At 32.6% G+C, this 25,689-nt stretch overlaps 2 protein-coding genes and 1 pseudogene across 2 annotated transcripts; 1 reads left to right on the top strand and 2 right to left on the bottom strand.

Annotated features, from left to right (window-relative positions):
- Nucleotides 1–485: 485 nt before the first annotated feature.
- LOC146145110 (uncharacterized) lies at nucleotides 486–2,309 on the bottom strand. Its single transcript, XM_083390485.1, has 4 exons — nucleotides 2,297–2,309; nucleotides 1,689–1,912; nucleotides 964–1,101; nucleotides 486–497 (listed from the first exon to the last, which is right to left on the bottom strand). The coding sequence occupies exons 1-4, from the start codon at nucleotides 2,307–2,309 to the stop codon at nucleotides 486–488; spliced, it is 387 nt and encodes a 128-aa protein (XP_083246611.1).
- A 1,430-nt stretch (nucleotides 2,310–3,739) lies between these two features.
- On the bottom strand, nucleotides 3,740–6,551 carry LOC146145109 (uncharacterized; annotated as a pseudogene).
- A 4,102-nt stretch (nucleotides 6,552–10,653) lies between these two features.
- LOC146145108 (serine/threonine-protein kinase PAK 1-like) lies at nucleotides 10,654–25,466 on the top strand. The gene is made up of 13 exons (XM_083390368.1): nucleotides 10,654–10,858; nucleotides 12,313–12,500; nucleotides 13,175–13,270; nucleotides 14,148–14,303; nucleotides 14,438–14,567; nucleotides 15,786–15,849; nucleotides 16,085–16,256; nucleotides 16,769–16,876; nucleotides 17,481–17,580; nucleotides 17,773–17,888; nucleotides 18,712–18,792; nucleotides 20,914–21,051; nucleotides 23,365–25,466. Exons 1-13 carry the CDS (start codon nucleotides 10,702–10,704, stop codon nucleotides 23,449–23,451), a joined length of 1,593 nt encoding a protein of 530 aa, XP_083246494.1. The 5' UTR covers nucleotides 10,654–10,701; the 3' UTR covers nucleotides 23,452–25,466.
- The last annotated feature ends 223 nt before the right edge of the window (nucleotides 25,467–25,689 follow it).

The raw sequence follows: 25,689 nt of genomic DNA, 5'->3' as shown, positions 1-25,689 counted from the left end.
TCTATGGTTGAGCTCGTGCAGTTTCTGTTAAAGCGATGTCCACCAGAAAGCTACATTTTAACAAAGCGAATAAATCAAGATCCCCTTGAATCGTATTTTGGTCAAATTCGCCAATTAGGTAAGCGCAATGAAATGCCAGATCTCAACCAATATGCCCAATTCGAGAATATAATTGTCACAAAAAAGAAAATTAGGGCCCTAAAAGGATCTAACGTGAAGCACAGTATTAACTGGAAAACTGGCCCGGTTTCAAATAAATCTATGGCAAAACGAAATAAAAAAAACTAATTGCATTTGTCTACTTCTAGTTGTTGTTGATTTATGTTGTGCCTTTTCACGCGCCAATTTATACACCTTGAAAATTTGTTGTGGTTTTAAAATTTGTATTTTGCCCACTGTTTTTGTACATCTTCTCTAGATTTAAAATCCTACTGTACATACAGAAAAAAATATTTAATGAATGCTGTATAACAAAAAATACAAACTTACATATCACTCTGATTTTTGTTTGTTTATATTATCAGTATAATAATTAAACAACATAAAACATTAAAGCAATTAAAGTTCAAAAATGTTTATCAAGTAATATACATGCATAAATTTAAACAATGAAATATTGTTATTTTCATTTTTTAATGCTTTTCGTTGACTGACGTTTTGATCAAATTTTACTTTAAGGTTTGAATTAATGCATTTAGCCTTTTGATAACAACGGATTTTTAAATTGAAATGACATATTTTACCTAGCAAATCCATAATAAAAGCATTAGACATTGGAAATAAATACTGAACATATGAAAAATCGATTAAAGAAAATATTTTGTCATGAATATTGCTACTATTATATAATTGCCTAAAATTGCTTTCTACATATATTAAAAGTTTAACTATTTCTTTTTTAGGAACAGTCAAGGTTCCAAAGTTATTATTATTCATTGTATGAATTAATGAGTCTTCTGCAACAGTAGCATATTCATCTGTAAGATCATTAAGCATAATGAACTGTGACTCTGATAAAGACTTTTTCTTTAATTTTTGTAAAATATATCCACCGACATATTCAATAATGGAGATATCATCTTTCGTGATAGTTGTGTCTTGCTTTGGATGAGAGGTCTCAACTTTTAATGTCAATATAAAATTTAAATATTGATCAAATAGTTTGAAGCAGGGTTTTGATTACAAGTCTCATTAAACTAATTTGCCTCAATCAATCAACCTCGCTATTGCTTCAATAAGTATTGCTGTTGTCTGATTACAATTCCACACAGTTTGTGTTGGCTATTATGGGCAAACCGGCAAGCACAACCACTCACTGTATTAACTAGACAAGACTGGATATATATTGATATAAGTTTCGCATATACAAGTTGAAAGTTTGCATGAAAGAGAGAAGGCGACACGAGAAAGCGGAAATGATTTATAACCCGAAACCTTATTGGCAGCCGGGAACTGCAACAATAACGCATTCACACAGGTGAAATACTTTTATCTATAACGGAAATATATGTGTCACGATATAACATTATTCATGTGTGAAACAGCCGAATGCTTTGTTCTCAGTGTAACAGCGAGTGTTTGGTAAAAGGCGTGAAAAAGTGACAAATCATAAATCGTAACATATTTGATAAACACACAATACTATAAATTCCAAATTATCCACTAATTATTACTTATGACGCTACAACTTTACGGGTTAGGCGCAATGCTATATTACGGGGTAAATCAAACAAATTTGGAATAATGCTTAATCCATCACAAGAGTACTTCTGGAAGAGGATATGTCCAGTTTTAATAGTTTCAAATGTATTTCTAAAATACACCAAGGCTCTTTCTGTAAGATCAGATTCCTTGCCTCCAGCCTTACACCACCAGGTAATGATTTCACATTTATGTATTTCTCTTGATAGTCCTGCAATTATACAGGGTTACGTGATTTAAAATGTAGGTATAGACCCTAGGAATTTTAAACAGAATATTTAAAACTTGAACCATATTTTTATGAGAAAAAAAATATTATATATGATAATAACTATACCAGCAAATATATCTCATCTACCAGTGTGTATTAATAAATTGTCATATAGTAATTTTAATGCAACTCGAAAACTTGAATATTATTTTTTATATTAGACAAAGTGTTATTTAAACTAATATAAGTTTCTCGTAACTAAATTCTGAAATTACCATGTTTTTCTTTCTTGTTGTATTTTAACTAAAATTGTTACGCAGTCAGTAATTAAGTATTAGGACATTTCTGTTCAAGATATTAGGCCGATTAACTTTAAAACCTTACTTAAATGTGCCATCTTCGTTCAATTCCGTCTTAAATAAAATCTCCAAATTTACCTGGCAAGATAGTTCGTAGGTCATATTTGCCCTAACAACGTCTGGACAATAAATTTAAACATAGCATTATTAGTTTGACTTATACTTATTGCTGTTATCTGCAAGTAACGGTCAAAATTGCATGAAATACGTTGTCACTCGCAGCCTTGTAAACTGACGACCTTGTGCTTTATTGTCGTGCATTCAACCGTGACCAGGCCGAAGTAAACATTTTAAAACACCATTGTTACGTCATTGTTTCAACTCATGGAATAAAAACTCTTTGCTTAAAGTGAATATTTAGACAATTCCTGTAATACTTGACTTGTGGGCTAAGCATATTGTTTTTACTTTGAATTTTAAAATATTGTTTTTATATATTGATATAAAAAATTCTGACTTTTGCGGTTCGGCTAAATTAATTAAGAAAACGGTTTAGTTCCAGCGCACATCAAAAGTTCCAGTTCGGATACAATCTTTCAGAAAACGGTTCAGGTTTGGGAAAAAAATAGACATGACCCAGTTCATAAAGTTGTGGTTCGGTTTGACTCCCTGGTTAAATATAAACGGCAATATTATGCGGTTATGACGTGCTTGTTGTTTCAATCTCATAAAGTTTTCTTGTATGCATAAGTGTATTATGTTTCATATTTAGTTTAAATGTTTCACTGTGTTCCAGTAATTTGTGGCAATATAATTGTATTATTGTTCTTTATTTTTCTATATCACTCATAGGGTGCAGTTGACTCCACCCTCGAACAAACAAATACTTTTCTTTGTAAGCTGCTTTGTATTGTGTTCTCGCTGCCACAGTTCTTAAAATACAAATTTATTTATCTTCAGAGAATTTGTGGCCATATTTTTTATTTAAAGTTGAATTAGGAAAGCTATATCTTTTAATTATTACAATGACAGACTTGTATACCGAGGAAATGCTCCAAGAGCTCCTGCTGGAAGACTTTAAAGAAGATGTTTGCGTGTTACCTGTTAATAATTTCAAACAGTCGCCCAATAAAAAATATGAAATTTCTGAAAGTACAGCTAATGAATTGGTCAATAGAGTGGTGCCAAATACAACACTAACAGAATTTGGCTTCAACATTTAAACTGCAATCAACTACTCGATTTTGTTTTCTTGAAACATGGTTCATCACATAATTTAGTCCAGGCATTTTTAGATCCAAATGTTGTGTTGCCACGTTTCACTTTTTTAATAATTCGTCTTGCAACTACATGTTGGATACCATATGCAGCTTGCACAACATCTGGATTAGTGGACCGTCTACCTACTCGACGCTAGGACAACAAATAAAATTTGTTAGAAAAATAAGATGAGTTAGAATAATTCATTTGTTATATTTTTAAATAAATTATTAATTGCAACAAAATCCAGCTAAGCCCATGCATGTTTTTATTGCTCTGCCCAGACTCGAACTGGGGTCTTCCACAAGGTGTGAAAGTGATTGCCGCTACACCACAGAGCCGTTATCTGTTTATGCAAGACATTAAGTTGGATTAAGTTTACACGAGTTGTAAGTGTTAATTTAAGTTAACAGAAGTACTTACCTACACACACATGTGGCCTGGTGTTTAAAACCTAACCATTTTTTACATTTGGAAATGGAACTTTTCAAAGTTCATAAACTAGTATAATCCAAATATTGATCAAGTTAAACTTTTTTCACTCACTAAATTGCCAAAGAATGCTTCCAGCACATCTTGTGTAAAACTGTTGAAGCAGATGTATTTAAGGTCAGTGGTTGTTAAGAGACGCTTAGCAAGAGAAAGAAAGTTATTGGTTGTGAAAACCAAACCCTCAATTGTTGGTAGTGCCATTATCCTTTTTTTTCTCCGGCATATTTTTTATTAACATCCCTCTGCAAACAAATAAACATGTAAAGATGTTCACAATTTAAAACTCACATAAATGCACCTACCTTCCATGTTATAAGTTTGGCAAGAAAGGTGTCCCTCAACCAAACAAGCCTGTCATCATTGTAGTCCCGTATGGGACAGTTCGGTTTGCAATTAATGATGTCATACCACCTGTTTTTAATCAGCGTTATTCTAAAGCATTTGTTCTTAAACTTTTTGAGACACGCCTCCCTTTTCGCCCCACCTTGTTTAAAAAAAAAGCAGAACAGCAATTTATTTCCAGATAAGTTGCATGAATGTGAAGGTTGTAACTGTTTTTTGGATACCAAATGTTTATTTTGAGTATTAGTAACAGGGAAATATGACCTCGCCTTAGTAATAATTCATACAAAATTTGACAATTTCTGGCGCCCTCTTGTGAACCTCACATGACCCCTAGTTTAAAAACCACTGTTCTAAAGTATAGAAACAAAAATAAAATACTCCATACCTGTCAAAAAAAAGTATAAATTCTGAGGTTCCACTGGCACCTGGTAAAGTTTTTAAAGCTTGTCCAACCTTCCAGCTTAAAACATCTCGAGCCAAATTAACCTTCATCTAAAAAACAACACAAAATATGTCATATGTATTTAAATAATGATTACATAAAATTTCAAGCATTAGGAATATAATGAACTCACTTTACTATATGGGTTTAGTCTGATATGGGCTTGAGCCTGGTTTGTCGTATTAAAAATGATTTTTTTTCGGCCTGATATAGCTGACATATATGGGTCCAAAGAATATCTTTACCAGGCTCACCGGTGATGTTCATATACCGTGAACCACCTGATCGAGAGGACAGAAGGGAATTACGGACAGTCTGGAATATAATGGACATTCTTAATTTGTTGATGCGTTTAACCATTTGGTTTAATAAAATGAAAAAGCACATGAAACACAGTGTAACAGTTGAATTACTTTGTATGTTTATATGTAATCTAACCTTGATCATGTGTGATGGATCTGAGCATAAAAATACTGGCCGTTCTGGTGCATAAGGATTTGGTGCAGTAAATGTACTATCCATAGGTATAGTTACTGATCCACTGATTAACTTAAAGAACTTTCTATTTATGGAGAGGCCATCCGCCACAACAGCATGCACATTAACACCCCTGGTTTCACAAGCATGCAGTACATGCCAGTACCTCAAAGCCAACTGCTCAGCAGGGGCCGTGTGTGTGGGATACCATGCTAGTGGTATTGATAACTCCCGCTTCACAGATCGAACATAGTACACTTAAAAAAGATCATTTAACAACATATTTATGTCTAACCAAATAGAAACTGAACTGCACCACCATTCCATACTTACCAAGAATGTGGGTGGCAAGTATATTTTCCTTGTCCCAATCGACGAACCCACATATTTTGCCATCTTTAAGCACAAGATTTTCTTTGACTAATTTGAATAAGCATATGAAAGTCAATAAAAGCCCAGTAAAAATAGTCTATCAAATGTTCAGTATACTCACTCTTCATTTCATCTAATGTAACATACGCTGGTGAAATCTTGCCATTGTGATCAGTCATCACCCTTTGAATTTCTTGAATGGCTAGTTCATTGATGCCAGGTTGTGGTGAGATACAATTTCTAAATTAAGAACATCCAATATTTAAAATAAAATATGAGGCTAATTTGATTAACAAACCACTCTTAGAACATGTATATTTGAAATTTACCTGTACCGCTGAATTGTTCTTGTTGATGGCAGCATTAAAACGTTACTAGACCTTAGCATTTCGTAGCCTGTTGCTGAGCGACTATACAACTCAATAGCCCATCTAATGAGGTCTGGGTGGTACCTTCTGGCATTGGGATGCACCAAGCAATTTCGAACTTGGTGGTCATGAAACATCTTTTGCCATTCATTTAATTTTGAAGGTTTTCCAAATATTGACTAAATAAGAATCAATTGGAAATTAATGGACACCCGTTTTTGATAAAAAAACATCTAAAACTACAGCTACCTGGTAGTTACCACTTTCATCATCAGATGTATCTTCTTCTTTAATTAATACCAATTCTTGTTCTAAGGTCTCGTCCGCATTAGCTAATTTATTTTCAAAGCCACACAGATTTTCTTTTGTGGTTAACAGACATTCAGCACAACATGTACTATCAGAAGTAACTGAATGTACCAACATATACGTTTGACATAAAACAATACAATTCACTGAATTCACTTACCCAATAATGTACAGGAAGGTGAACGATATATGTTTTGCTGTGTGATGCACATATTGCTGTCATCCCACTTTAGCAATGGATGTACATTGATGTGAGTATGATTGCATTTGGCTTGGCCTGTACCATGACAAAGGTGGGCATTTTCCAAATAATCTACAAACAAATATGAAATCTGTGTTAATGTCAAGCATTAAAAAACTTAGTAATAAAATTGAAAAATATTACAACAAACAACCAAAAAAAGCCATATAAATATATTGAAAACAAACCAATAATTTTTATAAGATTGTTTGGAGCATAGCCAAATTCTAGCTGAACCTTGCTTAAATCAACCGGCCAACCATATACAAAAATGCGATACAGTTTTCCAGATTCGTCAAATTCAACGCTAAAATGGAATTAAAAAAATACTTTAAATAAACTATGCGAAAATAGGTATAAACATAATTCTTACCAATATATTTCAAGCTTACCTTAATCATGTGTTTTGCTTGGACTACAAAAATACAGTTAAAATATTAGCTGCATAATGAAGTAACTTATACCTGAAATCTGCCACCAAAGACGTCTCACTTCTCTTTTCTAATCTTATTCTACTGATTTTTTCAAAACATTGCCACTTTTCTGCACAAATTAAAAAAACCAAACAATTTTACCAAAAAAAGTAAAATAAGTAGTTGTAGGCTCAATAAACATTACAATTAAACTAAAAACTCGGGTAACATAACACTTAGTTTGACAATCACTGCAGTAAAAACTAAAATAATGCTAGTTGGTTTAAAAAAATTTTCTTGTATATTACTATCGATACTTCAATTGCATTTTCTCTGTGTAACTTGCTGTACCTTTTATATTTTCTGGTAAATTATAATATGTATTTTTCAACTGGTTTGTAGCTTGTTTCTGGGGAGCTAAACTTGAATGGGCAGACTGAGTTCGGATAGCTGGCAATTTTCTAGGTGTTTTACTATGTAATATTTTTGGAAGAAAAAGGCATGGAGTGGATCCAATTTTTATGGATTTTAACTTTCCTTTCACCACAATATCTTCGGGATGAAAATGGATCTCACAGATGCCAACCCTGAAATAAACATTTTACTAAATTAACATAACAACTTTATATAAACCAACACTAACTTACTGTTGTTTATGTAACAGTGTATGAAGGTTGTCCAGATTGCTAGATGCATCTCTTATTGATAAAATAAACTTTTTTAAATTCTGCCTATGGGCACGCTCTTCAGCAGAGATGCGGCCAATGTCAGGATTTAATACAGCAAAAATGGAACGGGTCGGAAGTTTTCTCCGTTTTGCAGTTTTTCTCGACCAATTACAACCAGGCATGCCACAGTTATTAATTACCATATTGAATATTTATAAGACTGCATACATAGCAAAAATAATGTTTATAGAGAAAAAAGCATCCAGTCCCAAACAACAACTTTAACAGTGTTTGGCATGCATTGAAATATACCATTTAGGAATTCCCTAACAAGCCATTAAAAAGACTTGCTATTTCTCAAAATACCAAAAAAAATATTAACATTTAAATGCAAAAAAAAAATAAAGGCTTTGGTCTAGAATTCTACCACATTTATTTTAACACTAAAGAAACTAGTTGTTAAAGTTAAAATTGCAAGGAAAGGTAAAAATATGTTAGAATTATAAAAATAACCCTTGACTCACCCACAAGGTGCACACCCAGACGCTAACTCTCACCCTAACCCAAATATTGTTAGCAACATGAACTCCCGGACAAAATGTGGTAGGATTCCAGACAAGCGCCCAATAAAGTATTATGGTGTGTTATCTGAACTACCTTTCAACATACTCACTTCAAACTTGTGTTTAATCGTTTATTTCTTTAATTAAGTATGAGATAAGGTGGCTGACTGAGCGGTCATCTCAACTGACACATTATACGACTTTAAAAAAATATTATAATAGATACTATAACACCTAGGATTTATTAGATGCCTATAGTGGTATACTCTCTAAATATGAGTAATTAATTTAAACCATATGTCCTACAAGTCCTGTTTTTCATCTAAGATTACAAGTTTTCGTATCTCCGCCAGCCATTATTTCTGAAAGTGACTCTCCCTGGTCAAGCATGAAATCACGTGACTTCCGCTAGTGTCGCTACTACTGTTTTAATATACTATAATTATAGTTCCAAAGTCCAAACTGCTACACATTCAACTCGAAATGCGAAAAAAGAGGACATTTCGGCATTACTCGTGCAATGCCTCTAGTGGTAAAGAACATTTTATCACGCTTGCCTGAATTCTGTAATTTTAACACGCTCTACTAAGTTTTGTTTAGAAACCGGAAATACGCGGTTACAATTTCAGGGACTTAAAAAAATGCAAAAAAGTTACGTGAGTCTCTGATGGTCAATTGCTGACCTTTGAGCAAGATGGTTGGATTTTTCAGGGCGCTGGCCTAGAATCCTACCACATTTTCTTCAGGGGGTTTATATTGATATCAATATGTGGGTTAGGGTGAGAGTTTGGGTTTGGGTGGGTCAAGTATTATTTAATATTACATTTATTCCTACATATTTATGCCTTCCATGCAACTTCATGGCAAATCATTTTGTCAGTGTTAAAATAAATGTGGTAGGAATCTAAACCAGCTCCAAAATGTATATTCTGTAAGGGCTTTGATATTCCTACTACATTGTAAACTTCATTCTGTTTCGTGCAACAAATTCAGTCACCCAAATTTAAACCATCTTGCAAAGTTGATTTAAAAAGTTACCCTAAATTATAACATAAACTTTGACAAATTTGTCACAGGTTTATAGAATGTTTTTAGCATCAAATAAGTTTAAATCAATATAAAATCATTAATTGGTGTATGCGTACCCAAGTGAGCCGGGCAAGTAGCCAATATGCTCTTGGGAATAAATAACCAGCCAACAAATTGATTTAATAAAATTAGGGGATAATGTAGGCCTGGCAGTTTTAATATCTTTATAGTACTTCTTGCTCAATAAAATAAGCTGAAAAATGAATAAATAAATATAAATAAAGCCTTAACCATCATATTTTGTTAATAATTTCTCCTTGCTGCACATTTGGCAACTTTTCATGGAGCACCTGTTAAGAAGCGCTGAGTCGAAGATAGGGATGTTCAAAGTAGATTATTGAATCCCTAAATTCTAATCCGAATTAGATTCGTTTCCAATTTTGCTGTTTATTTTAGGTATTTGTAACCAATATAACTTTTTCGTTGTTTTGCGGATAGTTGAGCCTAATTGTGCATACACGAGTGGCAAGTTTATATATGCCTGTCACTCTGGCAACACATCTATGTGCTTTTTTTAAATGTAGCCATTTAGTACGGCGCCAGCGTTTTTTGGCCGACCAAATACTTTGCAATAAATTAGTGTCCATCAAGCATAATGAGTCGAGCGACTTATGCCAGGTGCCAAGTTCACAAGTTCTTATGTGTTAAGTAGCAAATGTAACATTTACTCAAAAAACATGTTGGCTTTGGACAAAATGAGCTACGGTGTTACCTAAGGTCAACTTTAGACAAATATTCAGCAGGGTTATGCACAGGAACAGTGTTTTTTACACATTACTGGCAATAGTAATTTTATATTATTTCCCGCACATTATAGAGTTTATTGTGTTGCATTGTACTCACTATATGGACAAAATACCAAGTTTTAGCAACAATCTGGTATTTGTTCATGTTTATTTTTTTGTTTGTTTTTAATATAGTTGTTTAGAATGTTAATATGGAAGATTATTTATTACAATACACATATATATGTTAGCAAAGTGTTTTTCAGTTAACACTGTAGGCCCTGTAGGACAGTGCTTCCCAACCTTTTTCAGTTTGCGACCAACTTTTGATGCTAGATTTTTTGTGCGACCCTCAAGGAGATATGACCAAACACATAAAATTACATAAAACCTGCATCTTTACTACTAGCTTACATACTGAAATAGTTAATGCGACACAACACATCTAAATAATAGGTATTTGTGATATTCTTGTATAAATGCTACTGCATTAATTTCCCGATCTACTAGAAAACTGTAACATTTAAAATGCTTCGCGATCCACTTGAAATAGCTTTGCGACCTACACCCATTCCGATTTTGATTCATTTGATCTGCATAACGACCATCCCGCTCTATATTTTACGTTTTTTGAATATATTGTCTGTTTTTTTCAACTTTTTAAAAATAAGTAGCAAATCTGATCTCAGAACTCAGAGAGAGAGTTGAGTGAGTTAACTACTAAAGATGGATAGTGATCCTGATGATAAGCCCCCTGCACCACCTGTTCGAGGAACAAGCACCCATCATAGTAAAGGCGACTCCAAGCCGTTGCCATCAGTCCCAGAAACTGAAAAGAAGAAAAAGCCTAAATTAAAGAACCTGTTTATTGGAGATGACAAATGTATGTTGTTTTTTATTTTTCTTTGTATTGTGGTGTACGGTTATGTCTACTTGTACATTTGAAAATCGCAAGTTTGAATGAAGGCCTGTTGCTGTGGCAATACCTTGATAATGCTTACTTTAAATGTAGCCAGTGGTGTGGCATTAACATTTTTTTCGGGCAACCAAATACTTAGTGATAACTTTTGCCTAATCATCAAGTGTAAATCAAGTGTCCTTAAATGAGTTCAATTTGAAAAACTAACATTCTATTGTAAAATTTGCTGACCTCGGTCAAAATGCGCCCAGAGTTACTCCGGTAAACTTTACGTCAATATTCCGCAAGGTTTTGTACTGTGTAATTGTCAAGCATTGGTTCCTGATTACTGGCAATGGCAACTTTATTTTATGCAGCACAATATTTGATGCATAACAGATCATGTTTGAAGTACAGTAGAACTAGAATATAACAATGTTTTATAAATGGTATTTTGGCCACAATTGTATTTAAATTTATTTTGGGGACATATCTTGTTTTTGTCAATATCTTTTTTGGTGTGGTTTGCGTTGGTATGTTTCAAACCAGTTAGGTATCCAGGGGTGGGCTTCCGGGGTTCGGACCCCTCCCCTTTTTGTGAGTGATAATCTTGTTTTTTTGTTTGTTTCGTCAGGGTTTAACTCACTACCCAAAACGGCTATGTTTTTAATTTAATTTGTCATGCACTTTAAGCTAAAGCGATACTAAAATCAAATGCAAAACGTTGTTTTTCGACTTTTGTTTTTACAAGGGTCAATGGTAAACACAGGATATTTTTACCGTTACTAGTTCAGATTGGCTGATTAGCAAGTGTTTATTCTACAATTGACAATGCTAAGTCCAGCCTTTCCTTTTTTTTCTATCTTAAAACGTCCAGTTTCTTAAATCAAATGGATGGGGCGAGTCTTAACTTATTTTGCTTGTGCTTTCCAGAAGGATAAAAGTAATGTTAGAAACAGAAGGAATCCATAACCAGATTGTATAAAACAACTTTATTTTCTCTAAAAACTTTCCACAACATCACTATATTGTTTTTTAAAAAAACAGGAAAAAGTACTTTAATTTTTTGTGGTAAATCTGCTAAAAAGCTTGCAATTTTCATACTGTATTCTTATTCCCATTTTTACATGTAGGAAATTTAGTTTTGAATGGCAGTTTAAGGGTCCACAGAAGGAAAAAAGTTGAACAACTGTCTCACCAGTTTTGTAAAAAAATAGAAATTTAACACATTTTATGAACTTGCTCACATCCTCAAGTAAAAAAAAACCTTCACCAGTGTTAAAAAAATTGAGATAGCACTTGTTTCTGAGGTTTGGCCCTAAACTAAAACAATGATGAACTGTACATAGCAAAAAATAACTGGGGGACACTTGCAGCATAAGATAATCATTTTTTCTCAGTCTGAATGAGTTTTTAAATATATCAATTGAAATTTGCAGCTAAAAAGGATAAAGTTAGAGAACGACCAGAGATTTCTTATCCTTCGGACTTTGAGCACACTGTACATGTGGGGTTTGACTCTGTCACTGGTGAGTTCACTGGTATGCCACAGCAGTGGTCTCGCTTACTTCAATCATCTAACATTAGTAAGTCGGAACAACTCAAGAATCCCAAGGCTGTGTTGCAGGTAAAGATAAGCTATTTTTAAGTCACTTTGTTTGGTAACTTATGTAGTTTTTCATTTAAACATGTCGTACTTACACTTTTTCAGACCATTTTCTTTCATATTTTTTTTATTTAACTATGATAATAATTTATTCTTTATATATATATAACACCACATCCTATCTGTGTTTTACAGTTTTTTATATCGGTTGACTAACAAGACCGGCCGGAATGTTGCTCCTACTGATTTTTGCCAACATTTTACTAGTGAAGATTATTATAAGCTTATAACATAGCAACAAACAAATTTACTTTTTTTAAACTTGCAAATTTTTCCTTTGTTTTTATTTTTATGACAGTTTACTTTATGATGTTTAGCATTGTCCAAAGGGAATAGGCAAAATAAAAGTTGTGTGATTATATATAAAATCGATCTCTACTATGTTGTTTGATGTCAGCGAGCAATGATCAACCAACAGAAACCTGCCAGTGGTTTAAGATTCAATGAAGATTCACTATTTTACATACTTTCTTTGTAATAAGTTTGCCAAAAGAGGACCTTTGTTGACTGCAATGTTAAAAAGGCATTGGTTCATATATATAATAATCACAAGCTAGAGGATTTAAAAAAAAATATTATTTTAACTGCTTTTTCTTTTATGCATATATAAAATGTTGAACATTTCTACTTTTTAGGTTTTGGAGTTTTATGACCAATCTGAGAGGAAGGGAATGGACCAAAAATACATGAAAAGTAGTACTGGCTATAGCCAATCACAAGCTGTTCTTAAGGTAAACATTTGTTGTTCTTGTATGATTTATGAAGCCAAATAACTAAAGGCTGAACATATGTCATAAAATATGATTTATGTAACACAAAATGTTGCTTATAGTAGCTCAGGGAGAAAATAAAGTTTTCAACAAAACAATGAGATTTTTTTACACCATCATTCCGATGAAAAAAACAAAGTTACAAAAGTTAGGAATAGTCAACATGCTTAGATAACTTATTCAAAGCACCTAAATCCAATATACTTATTGCCAAAAGTGTGTCTGTTGGGTTGTTAATCTTTATTATTCGTTCAGGTTGGCTGATTAGCAGGTGTTTTGACAAGTGACAACTCTAAGTCTAGCCTTTTTTCTCAGTAAAAACGTCAAGTTAGTTGCAGTTAATGTTTCACGCTGTCCGCTGTCTGCATTAATATCTGATGTTGGTAAAACAAAAGCATTTTTTAACTGAAGAAGATTTTCTTAATAGGGGGTTTAAATTTGACTATCATGCACATTTAAAAAACAACATGCAAAATTATTCTCTTTAAGAATATTCTAAGTCTATATGTTTAGTGTGCAAATATGCTGACAGTCAAAGCATGATTCTACCAAAATCAATTACACATTTTGCAAGGTCTTTGTTTTAGTTTGTTTTTGTTAACGATTGCAGATGCACAGATGCAGTTTTAAGTTGGCGCCAGAAGTGTCAGCGACGCACATGTCCGTTTTGCGTCTAATGGCTCGCTTTTGCAAGACATTAAGCGTCTGTTTTTGATTAGTTTTTTTCCTATTTATGATGTCATTAAAATCGCTATTTTATGTCATCATTATTTATTAACTTGAAGATCCTGATATAAAACTCAATTATATACATCATTTATTTTATATATGTTTGCAGTCAAGTGGGTCACAACACCAAGTCCCCAAACATTTGGAGCCCCCTGTTCCACCCCGCAGTGCGAAAACTGGATCTGAGGATGAACATGAGAGTGATTCAGGCGATGAGGATGGTCCTCCACCTGTTGTTGCACCCCGGCCAGATCACACCAAATCAGTGAGTTCTTGTTCTAATTATGTTTGTAAATGTGAACATGGTGTTATTATTTTTTCTAAAAATAGGTAAAATTTTACTTGACTGATCTAATGTGAACTTTTACTAATAATACCATTTTTAACATGTGTTTTAAGGTTTACACAAGATCAGTCATTGACCCACTTGGACCACCGCCAGCATCAACTGCAAACCAACCTACTGCTAACAGTCGAGACAAACAAAAAAAGAAAAAAATAAGTGATGAAGAAGTTCTTGCTAAACTCAGTAGGTTTCGCATTTAAGTATTTGAAAAGTAAAACTCAAAGTTTCTCTAGTTGTTTTTCTTGGAATAAAAATGTATTTTTTTCTCTGAAATAGTGCACTGATTGAGAGAAATGCGATATTGGTTTACTGTTAGTCTGCTGTTAATCCACTCCTACCGATATATCTGTATCAGTTAATTGGGGCCAATGTTTTTGTTGATATTTTACCAAGAAAATTAAATCGCTTTTCCTAAAAACACAATTAAAAAAACATGAAAGGCTTATACCAGTAATCTGCTAATGTCCCAGTAAATTTAGGTGAAAACGTCCTACAAATCTAAATAGGTTTTTTTGTTAATTCATTATAAGGTGCCAGGATCTCCTAATAAAGTTCCTGGAAAAATGTCAGGTCTAAGACGCATAAGAGCAAGATGTGGATGTGAGAGTTTTTAGACTTATTTTAGCTTGCCTTAAATAAAAAGCAGTTGCAGCAAACATATTGTTGGTAATTTAATATCTCCTCGTTCAACTTTATTATGTCAAACTTCCATAAAAATTGTCACACATTTCAACCACAATATTTGTGATTGAACAGCCGCTTTGATTGCCCTCCTTGCAATAACAATTCATTTGCCATGTGGTGTTAGTTTTACACTGATTTTAAAGCTATTAATTTAACTTTAGAAATTTTTAGTTCCCTATATTGTTTCTAAATTTGAACATAAAAAATGTCTTTGGAGACAAAAAAGAAAGATGTGCGTTCAAAAAGAATTGAAACTCTTACTTTTTGGGGAAAAATACGTGATAAACATTTATGCCTTATTTGTGGCAAACATGTAGCAATAAAGAAAAAAGGGTGAAAGTTTGAAGCGTCATTATGACTTCTGCCATGCTAATCTGAAAAATTTAACAGGACAGGCTAAGCAAGATAAAATGTTCTTAAGGGTTAAAATCACAACAAACTTATTTGCAAAGGTACTTCCAGACCAATAAGATGCAATTCAAACACAAGTTATGAAATAAGCACACCAACATGCAGACAAAATAATAATTTATTATTTTGCGTTGAAAACTTAGTATTTTAGAATATCTTGCTATTACAAAGCCTTTTCCACTTGCAGTGTTCTATTATTCAACTGCGATGGTTGTACAACAGACTTTCAATATTTTGAAAGAAGTAGATAATGTTGATGTTTAAGTGTAGTAAATTTACAACTAACATGATTTTTATACTTCATAGGAAAGATTGTCAGCATTGGAAATCCCGACACAAAATACACAAAATTTGAAAAAATTGGTCAAGGGTGAGTTTTGTAAAATTTATTCATTGCAAATGTATTTATGTTTTTTTCGATCTGCCTAAACGCTTGGTTTAATTTTGTTCTATTTCAACATTATGTTTTTTTAATGTAAGTGCAATGCTGTCAATATTTCAAATGATATTTTTTGTAGGTTATACATTACTATTTTCAATAAAACAGTTTTTTTTCTAAGAATGGTGTGATCAAGCTCCTTTCACAGTTTTATTTAATTTCATAGAGCTTCTGGTACGGTATACACAGCTGAGGATGTGTCAACTGGTGACCAGGTGGCCATCAAACAAATGAATCTTTCACAACAGCCTAAAAAAGAACTCATTATCAATGAGATTATTGTTATGAGAGAAAATAAACATCCCAATATTGTTAACTACCTAGATTCCTACCTAAAAGTAAGAACATGTTTTAAGTTAGACTGTGACTGATTTTCAGCAAGATTAGGTTTAATTCCATATATTCTTTTGAGGTATTTTATACCTTCTAGTTTTCCTATTTATTTTACATTTGTAGTACTCATAACTTATGGTATGCTGGCTTAACATTGTCCAGCTTAAAATGCATGCCTTTTTTTTCGTGTAAGCTTGGCCTGACAGAAAAATACAAATTTTGTAGGAAATTAGTTGGTATTTTTATCTTATCACAGTAAAACTGGTTTCAAAAATAAATTATTGGCAAATATTAAAACTGTATTACATACAAAAAAACAAAAAAGATCAGTTGGATTATATCTGCAAGTAGGCCATCCTAATAGAAAAAGTTGTAAAATAATGAACGAAAACGCCTGAATAAAATTTGCAATTTTAAAATAACTTAGTGAAACACAAATAATTGTAAAAAAAAGTTCATTAGAATGTTATTTTCAATTTTGAACATTATATTTTTTTATTAATTTTTATTTCTTTAGGGTGAAGAGTTGTGGGTTGTGATGGAATATCTTCCTGGAGGTTCATTAACTGATGTGGTTACAGAAACATGTATGGATGAGGGACAAATTGCTGCTGTTTGTAGGGAGGTATGTTTTGTATGCAATAAAAAATACTTTGCAAAAGCAATAAAAAGCTAAATGACCTTTGCCAATTTAAAATTGTGCATGTTATTTTGTTAATGTATGTATCTTTCAGGATTGTCACAAAATCTTTTAAATCTTTATAAGTCCTAACATTTCTTTGATATCAATTTGCATATTGAAAAGTCTTCAAAAGACAATGTGTTTTTTCAAAAAGTCCTTCAATAGTCTTTGAGTTTGTTTTATGTCAAGCTTAAGTTGTGTGATCAGAAAGTTCCAGAGTAACTAAAATTTTCAACTATTTGTCATTTTGTTGATCATGGCAGACATTACATACTGTTTTGTGTTTGAAATATATTGTTTTTAAATGTTGAGTCGTCCTATTTTAGGCATATGAAAAGCAATAAATTTACTTGAAAAACCTTTTAAACGCTGTAGAAAAACGTATCATAGTATAAGCACTTTACCGTCATTTGTCACTGTAAATAGTTAGAATAGTTTAATTAGTCATGAAACTATTATATACAATTTTTACAAAGATATATCTTTCCATGGGGTCAAATACCAGAAAATTTACAGAATGTTATTTTGGTATACATATTTATTGCAGTGTTTGCAAGCCTTGGAATTTCTACACAGTAGAAATGTGATTCACAGAGACATTAAGAGTGACAACATATTGCTAGGAATGCAAGGAAGTGTAAAGCTAAGTATGTAACAGTAACAAAACTTACGTTGCCTCAAGTTCGCACAGTATGTCCACACAGTAAAAAATCCAGCTTTCTATTTAATCTACTTGGTATGTCTAGCATAAGTAATTGTTTTTAGTGATAAATCGACTATTGAAAATATATACTATGTCATAATATTACATCATATTCAAATAAAATCTTGTGTTACAGCTGATTTTGGCTTTTGTGCCCAAATTACACCTGAGCAAAGTAAACGTTCCACAATGGTTGGAACTCCTTATTGGATGGCACCTGAAGTAGTTACAAGAAAAGCATATGGACCAAAAGTGAGTGAATATACATTTCCTGTAGTATTATTGAAACGAAGATGTATTTAAAATAGTGTTTACTGTTCATTTAAAACCTTTTACAAATTTGCAAGATTTATTTACAAAAAAGGTTTTAAATTTTTATCCTTACTTTTCTACCTAGGAGATTTGGTACCTGACTGTGAGTGTAATTCGTGTTACTAAGGTTTGTGAATGTGAGTGTAATTCGCTCCAGACTGACTCGCACAAATGGCGAGTGTCTAAAACAAAAATTTCTGTTAACATTGGTACACTTAAAGTTGGGTTAATTTAATGTAATAACGTTTTTCGGTATTATAACAACCCTTTTAGCAAACTATAAAAATATAGCTCTATGTATAGTAAGTTTGTCACTTTTGACAGATTTTATTTAAATCTACTAAGTTAGAACATTTAATATATTTTTGTAAACTCCTTGCCTAACTTATATTTTACCCGGGGCTGTGTCTGTCTGCTATAGACACGTTTTGTTGCATTTTAGTGCCTGATTTGTATTTTAGGGCCTGAACACTTCTCATATTTTGTTTAAAAGAAAACAAAAACTTTTGCCAACAGTGATAATATATTTTTAGGTAAGCTAATAAAAAACACAACTTTGCAAAGATTTTTAACAAGCAGTTTTGTTATTTTAATGCAAGTTGATACTTTGGTACATTTTAAATACCACACAATTTGGGTCATTTTCATACAGATAAAGTTGAAGTGTCAAGAACTTTACCGTAATGCTTGTGATCATAATCCAATGTAATAATTTTATGTACTGTTTCTATAAAAAATAATTGCTTAATTTTATTCTATTTAGGTTGATGTTTGGAGTTTAGGAATTATGGCCATTGAAATGGTGGAAGGTGAACCTCCATACCTTAATGAAAATCCTTTGCGGGTAAGAAATAAATATGTTAGTTTAAAAAAAGATTCATGTTTTTCACACACAAAAAAAAGGTAAAAGTTTTATTTGATACACAAAAATATTTTAGTTAAAAGTATTTAAGTTTGCATGTAGATGTCAAACGTTTAACATATTATACTATCTCTAACATAAAATTATTTATTAACAATGTAAATGTGAATTGATTGTTAAAATATTGATGATGATTAGGCGATTAATTATTTTTTGACTTTAAAAAAAATTTACATCTTGTGCAAAATTATATCTAGTCAAAATGGTTTACAAAATGTGCACGAATCGTTTAAAAAATTACCAAAAACTGTAGTGAGACTTTTGAATTTGTTGTACAGTTTAAAATTGTCTTATAAAAATTGTCTTTCTTATACTGTTGCGTTTGTTTTTATTCAGATATACTGACGATGCCTTAGTTGGCGAAATATATATATATCTTTTTAAGATCTGGTTAATGTGTCTGACCTGAATTGCTAGCTTTGCTAGATTATTTTGCTGTCAGTTTAAAATTGTATCAAATTTTAGTTTTAAATTGTATACGACAACATTTTAACTGTATTATGATCTTCATTTGACCTAATACGGTATACTTAACTGCCAGGGTTTACCACATATGCCTGATTTATTACAAAGGTTAAGCTTAAACATTTTTTGCTGTAAAAAGTTGTGTATATCTGATTTGGAAAAATTATTTGTTAGTTAGTTTTTGCAATTATTTTTACCTTATGTATATATTTAAACTAAACTATTTACTCATAGATTCTCTAAAGCAAGGGTCTCAAACATGCGGCCCGCGAGATCATTTTGTGCGGCCCGTGTCGAAATTTTGCATTTTCAAGTATTTGACAATATTTAAGTGCCACATATCTTTTTTTATCAGATTTGTTTTTTTTATCAGATTAGTTAAAATTCACCCTAAATTTGCTTCAAAAACCTGAAACTACTCACCAAACTTCACTGTCATATCACTTTCAAACGCTACCATTTATGCGGTAAAAGAAATACTATTACGTCACATTGCCTATTCAACTCTGTTCCGTTGTCACAATAACGCTGGAAAGTGCGTCAGTCAGGTGTTAGAGTAATTGGTCATCTCATAATGTATAAATTGATTGTCGAGTTGTAGGCCTAGTATTGAATAAATAGCTATAGTTTAAAAAGCTAAATTACACTTGTCTTTTGCTGCAAAAATGAGAAAAATGACAGACGAAAGAAAAGTTTTTCAAGATAAGTGGGAGGAGTTATATTTTGTCACCGCGGTCAGAGGTACTAGTTATTGCCTTATTTGCCGGCAGAAGATCGCTGTTATGATGAAGTATAACAAGGGGTTGCACTTCGAAACTATGCACCGCGATAAATAAGATGCTTACCAGGGTAAAGTAAAAAAATAAAAAGTTAAACCAGCATTTTGCAAACAAAGAAGTTTCTTTGCCAATATTAGGCAGTCCACATCTGCAAGCAACTCTAAGATTTGTTTTTGCTGACAATTTGAAGCCCAATATCGAGGTCCTTGTTGAAAAACGCTGCCAGTAAAGTAGCCAGAACAAATAACTATAGCCTAAAATCAGCCTACATGTCTTTATATTTTATTGTGTTCTTACTATGGGTTCTTAATGGTTGAAATTTTATTGTGAATTGCGGCCCTTGGGCATTTTACACGTCCTCATTTGGCCCTCAGAGCAATTTGAGTTTGAGACCCTTGCTCTAAAGTAACCAGCGCATTGTTTTTCTTTGACATTGTTAGTGTTGTTTGTCGGTTTGATGTGCCAAAAATATTATTTAGGCATTTAGGCATTTCAAGAGTTTTGCATAAACCGAAAAAACAGTTGTCAAACCCCAAAAAGAAGTACCAAAACAAACAAAAAGTTGGAATCATTTAATGTTTTCAGTAGATAATGATGCCTCCTGGGTTTGGACAACCCTGATTTAAATAATGCACTATTCCCCTCCTTAATGTATCTTATTTGTCACCAAGGGGGCGATATTGCCCACTTGATAACCACTGTTTAAGTACATTGATAAAGTCGTTAGTTCTTTGTTTGTTAAATATTAGTTTTATGATGGAAATACATGTACTCACACAATACATGTAACTGTGCACAGGCCTTGTACTTAATTGCTACAAACGGAACCCCAGAAATCCAACAACCAGAGCGATTGTCTGACATTTTTCATGATTTTCTCCACTGTTGCTTGGAGATGGATGTTGAGCAACGATCTAGTGCTGTGGAACTTCTAAAGGTGCGTTGATTTTAACTATAAAAAAATACTAAAGATACTTACTAAACTTTTCTAAAAGGCTAAAACAGTATTACCACTTAATTGAATTTTTAACATATGCAAACTCCGTTGTGTTTGTTTATTTGTATGTAAGAATAAAGGGCAAATCTTTAATATAAACGATAATTCACTATAACTACTTTTTGTCTGTAAATATTCTAATTTACCAAAATGCATAGGTCAGATATTCATCTTTATTTTTAGCTAACAGGAGATAAAGACTTCCTTTTACTTTAAACCTCATTGAAATCCCATGAACCGTTTCGTTGTGTTGTATGTGCCCCTAATTTTCGTACGGCACACATAAGAGCCAATTTAATACATACTCTATTTGGCAGAACGTTAACAGTTTTTAGCGGATTGTTCCAAATTTAAAAACAATGTCAGTATTTAGGATGGTAGTATAATAAACTTAGTAAAATACAATCTGAGCCTCCAGTTATTTTTTGCGTCTTTAAAAGACATAAAAGAATAACGCAAAAAATTGAACTCACATAAAGCAATGGCTCCAAAACTATGGTATGTGTACCCTGGCAAAGTAAAAAATTCACACCAAATTATCGAAATGATCTATTAGGTTCGAAACACGGGTAGAGGTGGGTGATAAATCATAATAATTGTGAACTCTTTCTCGTAAATCTTTGTAATGATGCTTACATTTTTTCTAAATTTTCTGTTTAATATTTGATTAGGACTACGATGTTTGCATTTTCATGCATGTGTCTGTCCATTGTCCTATGTACTATATAAGACTGCGATCAAAGCAAGGAGTTGGCTTACCCATAAAAAATGCATACGGGACACTGTTATAAAATGTTAGCATATGTTTATGTTGTCACATCAATATATTTAATTTAATTTACATATTTGAAGTGTGTTGCGTCATGATGATAATATGCCTTATATTATTATGGATTTACCTAGCCAACATTTTTTTTAATTGTGGCCTTTAGCTTCCTGTTGTAACCATTCGTAAGTTCCTGCAATAATGCAAAAATTGCGCCATACCAATTTATTGTTGATAACGTTGAATGACGCCATAATGTGCACTAATCGATTCGGTCAAATAGACTTTCTGGAAAAATTCCGTATATTCTTCAATATGAGACCAATCTTGAGTTACTATAAGCATTTAGAATTTTGTAGCCCATAAATGTGGATGACACCTTATACACGATGTTATTCGGAAACTTTTTTGAGAGTTCTTGACACTTATTTCGTTACACTTCTGCAGAAAAGCCTTGTGTTGCAATGATTGTGTGCAAAGACATTTTCATGAAAAATAACAAATCTGGCGAATAACGTGGTAAAAAGCAATTCGCACATGATTAACATGCCCTTAAAACAAAACAACGCCTTGCCATTACAAACGTTAACAACATTAGGGTTGCTATTTTACCGGTTACATAAATCGAACCACCCGGGAGCTTAAGAACCCTACGCATACTAAACTTTGTCAGTAAAGTATAATATGGCGTTTTGCCATCGTCATGCTACTAGAATTCATAAACATTATCTGGCTGCTTTTAGTTTCTTTCATTGGGGAGACTCTTCACCCACAGTAAAGGACATTTTGTTGTTTAATTTATCTGCGATGATGATTCGTTTTGAGCAAGTAAAATATAAATATGTACTAGGGTTGTTCAAAAAAACACTTTTTTTCAAATTTCAGTGGGGACCCTGGAATTGTTAGGTTGCGTCTAAAAACCCACACCAAATCTGAGCACGTTTGGTTCAGTATTGACCGTGCTACGTCAATTTGAAAATTCAGATTTGGGCTAAAATTTTTGAAAAAAATAAATTGTCCTCCCCCTAAAAATTTTTTTTCTTTCATTTTTGCATTGCTTTGCAATTGAATAGCCATAAATAAACCTGTTTTGCAGTAAAAAAGTGAGTAGTCATGGTACAAATGTCACATTTCAACAACATTTGTTAGGCTGTTTTGTACGAAAAATGGCTTTTTAGCACATTTTTTTAAACTTTAAATAAGTAATTGAAAAGAGAAGAAAAAAAAATTTTTAGGGGGAGGACACTTTATTTTTTTCAAAAATTTTAGCCCAAATCTGAATTTTTAAATTGACGTAGCACGGTCAATACTGAACCAAACGTGCTCATATTTGGTTTGTGGGGTTTTTAGACGCAACCTAACAATTTCAGGGGTCCCCACTGAAATTTGACAAAAAAGTGTTTTTTTGAACAACCCTAATATGTACGTTAGAAAAAATGTTTGAAAGAATTCCAAGATAACGTAAATCCACAATGCTTTGTCTTCAGCACCCATTTTTACAAAAATCCGCTCCTCTGGCCTCCCTCAATCCTCTAATCTTAGCTGCCAAAGAGGTGGCAAAACACCACGGATAGGAAAATATTCTGGCAGGCGAGTTGCTGCTCAACCAACCACCGTCCATTCGTCCGGGATGTAGCTAACAGCGCCACAATGCGTTGACAGTTTGCACGTTTGAAGAGCCTAATTTCGTTCTTCTTTTTTGTTCGCAGCAATTATCACTACTATACCATACTATCGTATATTTTTTCGCCATCACTTGTAATATTGTGTCACTCTCTATGTTCTTTTATAAAGTTGTTTCTGCCTAACGTTATAGATCTTAATTACCGACCTTTTTAATGTTTTTGTTGGCATCATTTAAAAATGCAATATTTGAACAGTATAGTCAGGATAATAATCTGCTATGTTGATGATGTGTTCCGTTTTTTAAGTTCAAAAACAATATAGCTTATTTGTCCTTTCTTAGCAAACAACCTTTTTTTAACCATTTTGCGATCATGGAGACTTTAAATTAGAATACCTAGCGATACTGAAATAGGTTGTTTATCAAATCTAGGTAAGCTAAACTAAACTTGATTATTTTTTTGCCCTTAGTGTGGTTTCGTTACAGAATAATAAATGGCGTTATTACCGATAAACTAAAATACTTGAGTTGAAAATTGACTACCTCAAATAACTTAAATATTCTCGGTTCACTGTTTGGCCACTTAAAGTACTTTTTAACAGTAGTTTGACTTTGAGTGTATAAGTTCTATAATATAAATAATGGCATTGAATACCCTACTTAGAACAAATCCAATTGTCACAATTCATTTTTTACACGAAATGCCACACAGAAATCCAGTTTTGATTGTTTTTTATTCGTTCCCGATCGTATGTAGATCCAGCATTTTTCATCTCCCTGACTACGTATTACTCTTTGTTGATTTGTTGCAATTAGCACTTTTCAGAAAGTGATTACAGGGTTGTGCACAAATCCGCTATCTTTTCTGTTTAACATATCTCGTTTTAACAATTGGATCATACAGCACAATTGTTAGATATTACCAAGGGTTAGCTAAATTACTTAAATGTTTCGAATTTCTACTGTTAATTAGGTTTTCGACCTGTTTTGCCAAAGTAAACCACTGTTTGACCTTTTTCGCTTTCCATGAGTTAATACTCGCAGTGCGAAATATTCCATGGATGTTTAAAACTCAAATATGTACATTTTTGCTTCGTATTATGTATTTTTTCATTAATATAAGACTATATAAAAGGGTGGTTTTACATTTGCTGACGGAAATCTAATGAAATATGTTTCCCATTTAAAAATTTAAATTTCGCTTTGTTCTTTGAATCATAGGAAATATTCCTTTTTTATATTTACTTTCTTCAGTAGTTGTTGTTGAAACCACATTTTACTGCAACGTTGTCTTGCCAGGCTCATTACGCTTGACAACATGTAAGTCGTACGTTGCAAATTTTAGGCCATTTTATTTCGACAGTAACGCACTTTTCTCTTTGTATTTTCTATTGTGATTCCAATCGGATTGAGTGTGGTTTTCGTACAGTAAAATATTTCAAAGGTCTTAATATTAACGCAAAACAGTTTTGATTTGAATTGTTTTATAAACAGTAGTAAAAATGTATGTTTTCCGATAAACAGTCAGAGCAACTTACATTTTATTTTATCGTGATTAACTATTATGTCGTTCGTACAACCGTTCAAGGTGTTACTGTCTTAAAATATTGTAAACCGAAAATCTAATCAGATGTCTCTGTTCTGCTAATTTTGTAGCTATTGGTTATTCGTTATCTTATGGACAATGTTTGTTTTGTCCTCTCCAACATTGTCAAGTTGTGATTAAACCATTTTCTAAAAAAATACTGTAACATTTTTCTCGATTATTTTTTTTGGTTTACACAAATGGTTAGTTCCCCAGTGACTAGTCAAAACTATACAAGAAATATTTATTCCTTATATTCGCATGAATTCTAATGTACGACCTGCATTACTTATCCTCCGCTGCGTCGTTTTTCTTTTCACAATAATTATTGCTTTTTCAAGGTCTTGTCTGTTCGTAATCAATGATGAATAAAAGACTTGCTTAAATGGCGTCTGTTCGAAAGGTAAATCAAGGAAATAACAAAATAATTTTAACTTTTTGATTATCGCCGGGTTCCATTACCCTATGAATCCCGACTATTTTAAAAAGCTATATTAGAGATATCTTGATATTTGCAATCTATATTTGTTTGAAATGGAGTCTTAAGTATGCGCAAAACGTTTTATTTTGAATTAAACTCTTAGAAAAATTGACTATATACTT

Source organism: Ascidiella aspersa, chromosome 5 (genome assembly GCF_963924565.1).
Source record: "Ascidiella aspersa chromosome 5, kaAscAspe10.2, whole genome shotgun sequence".
Lineage (NCBI taxonomy): Eukaryota > Metazoa > Chordata > Ascidiacea > Phlebobranchia > Ascidiidae > Ascidiella > Ascidiella aspersa.
This window is presented reverse-complemented; position numbering and strand designations above follow the sequence as displayed.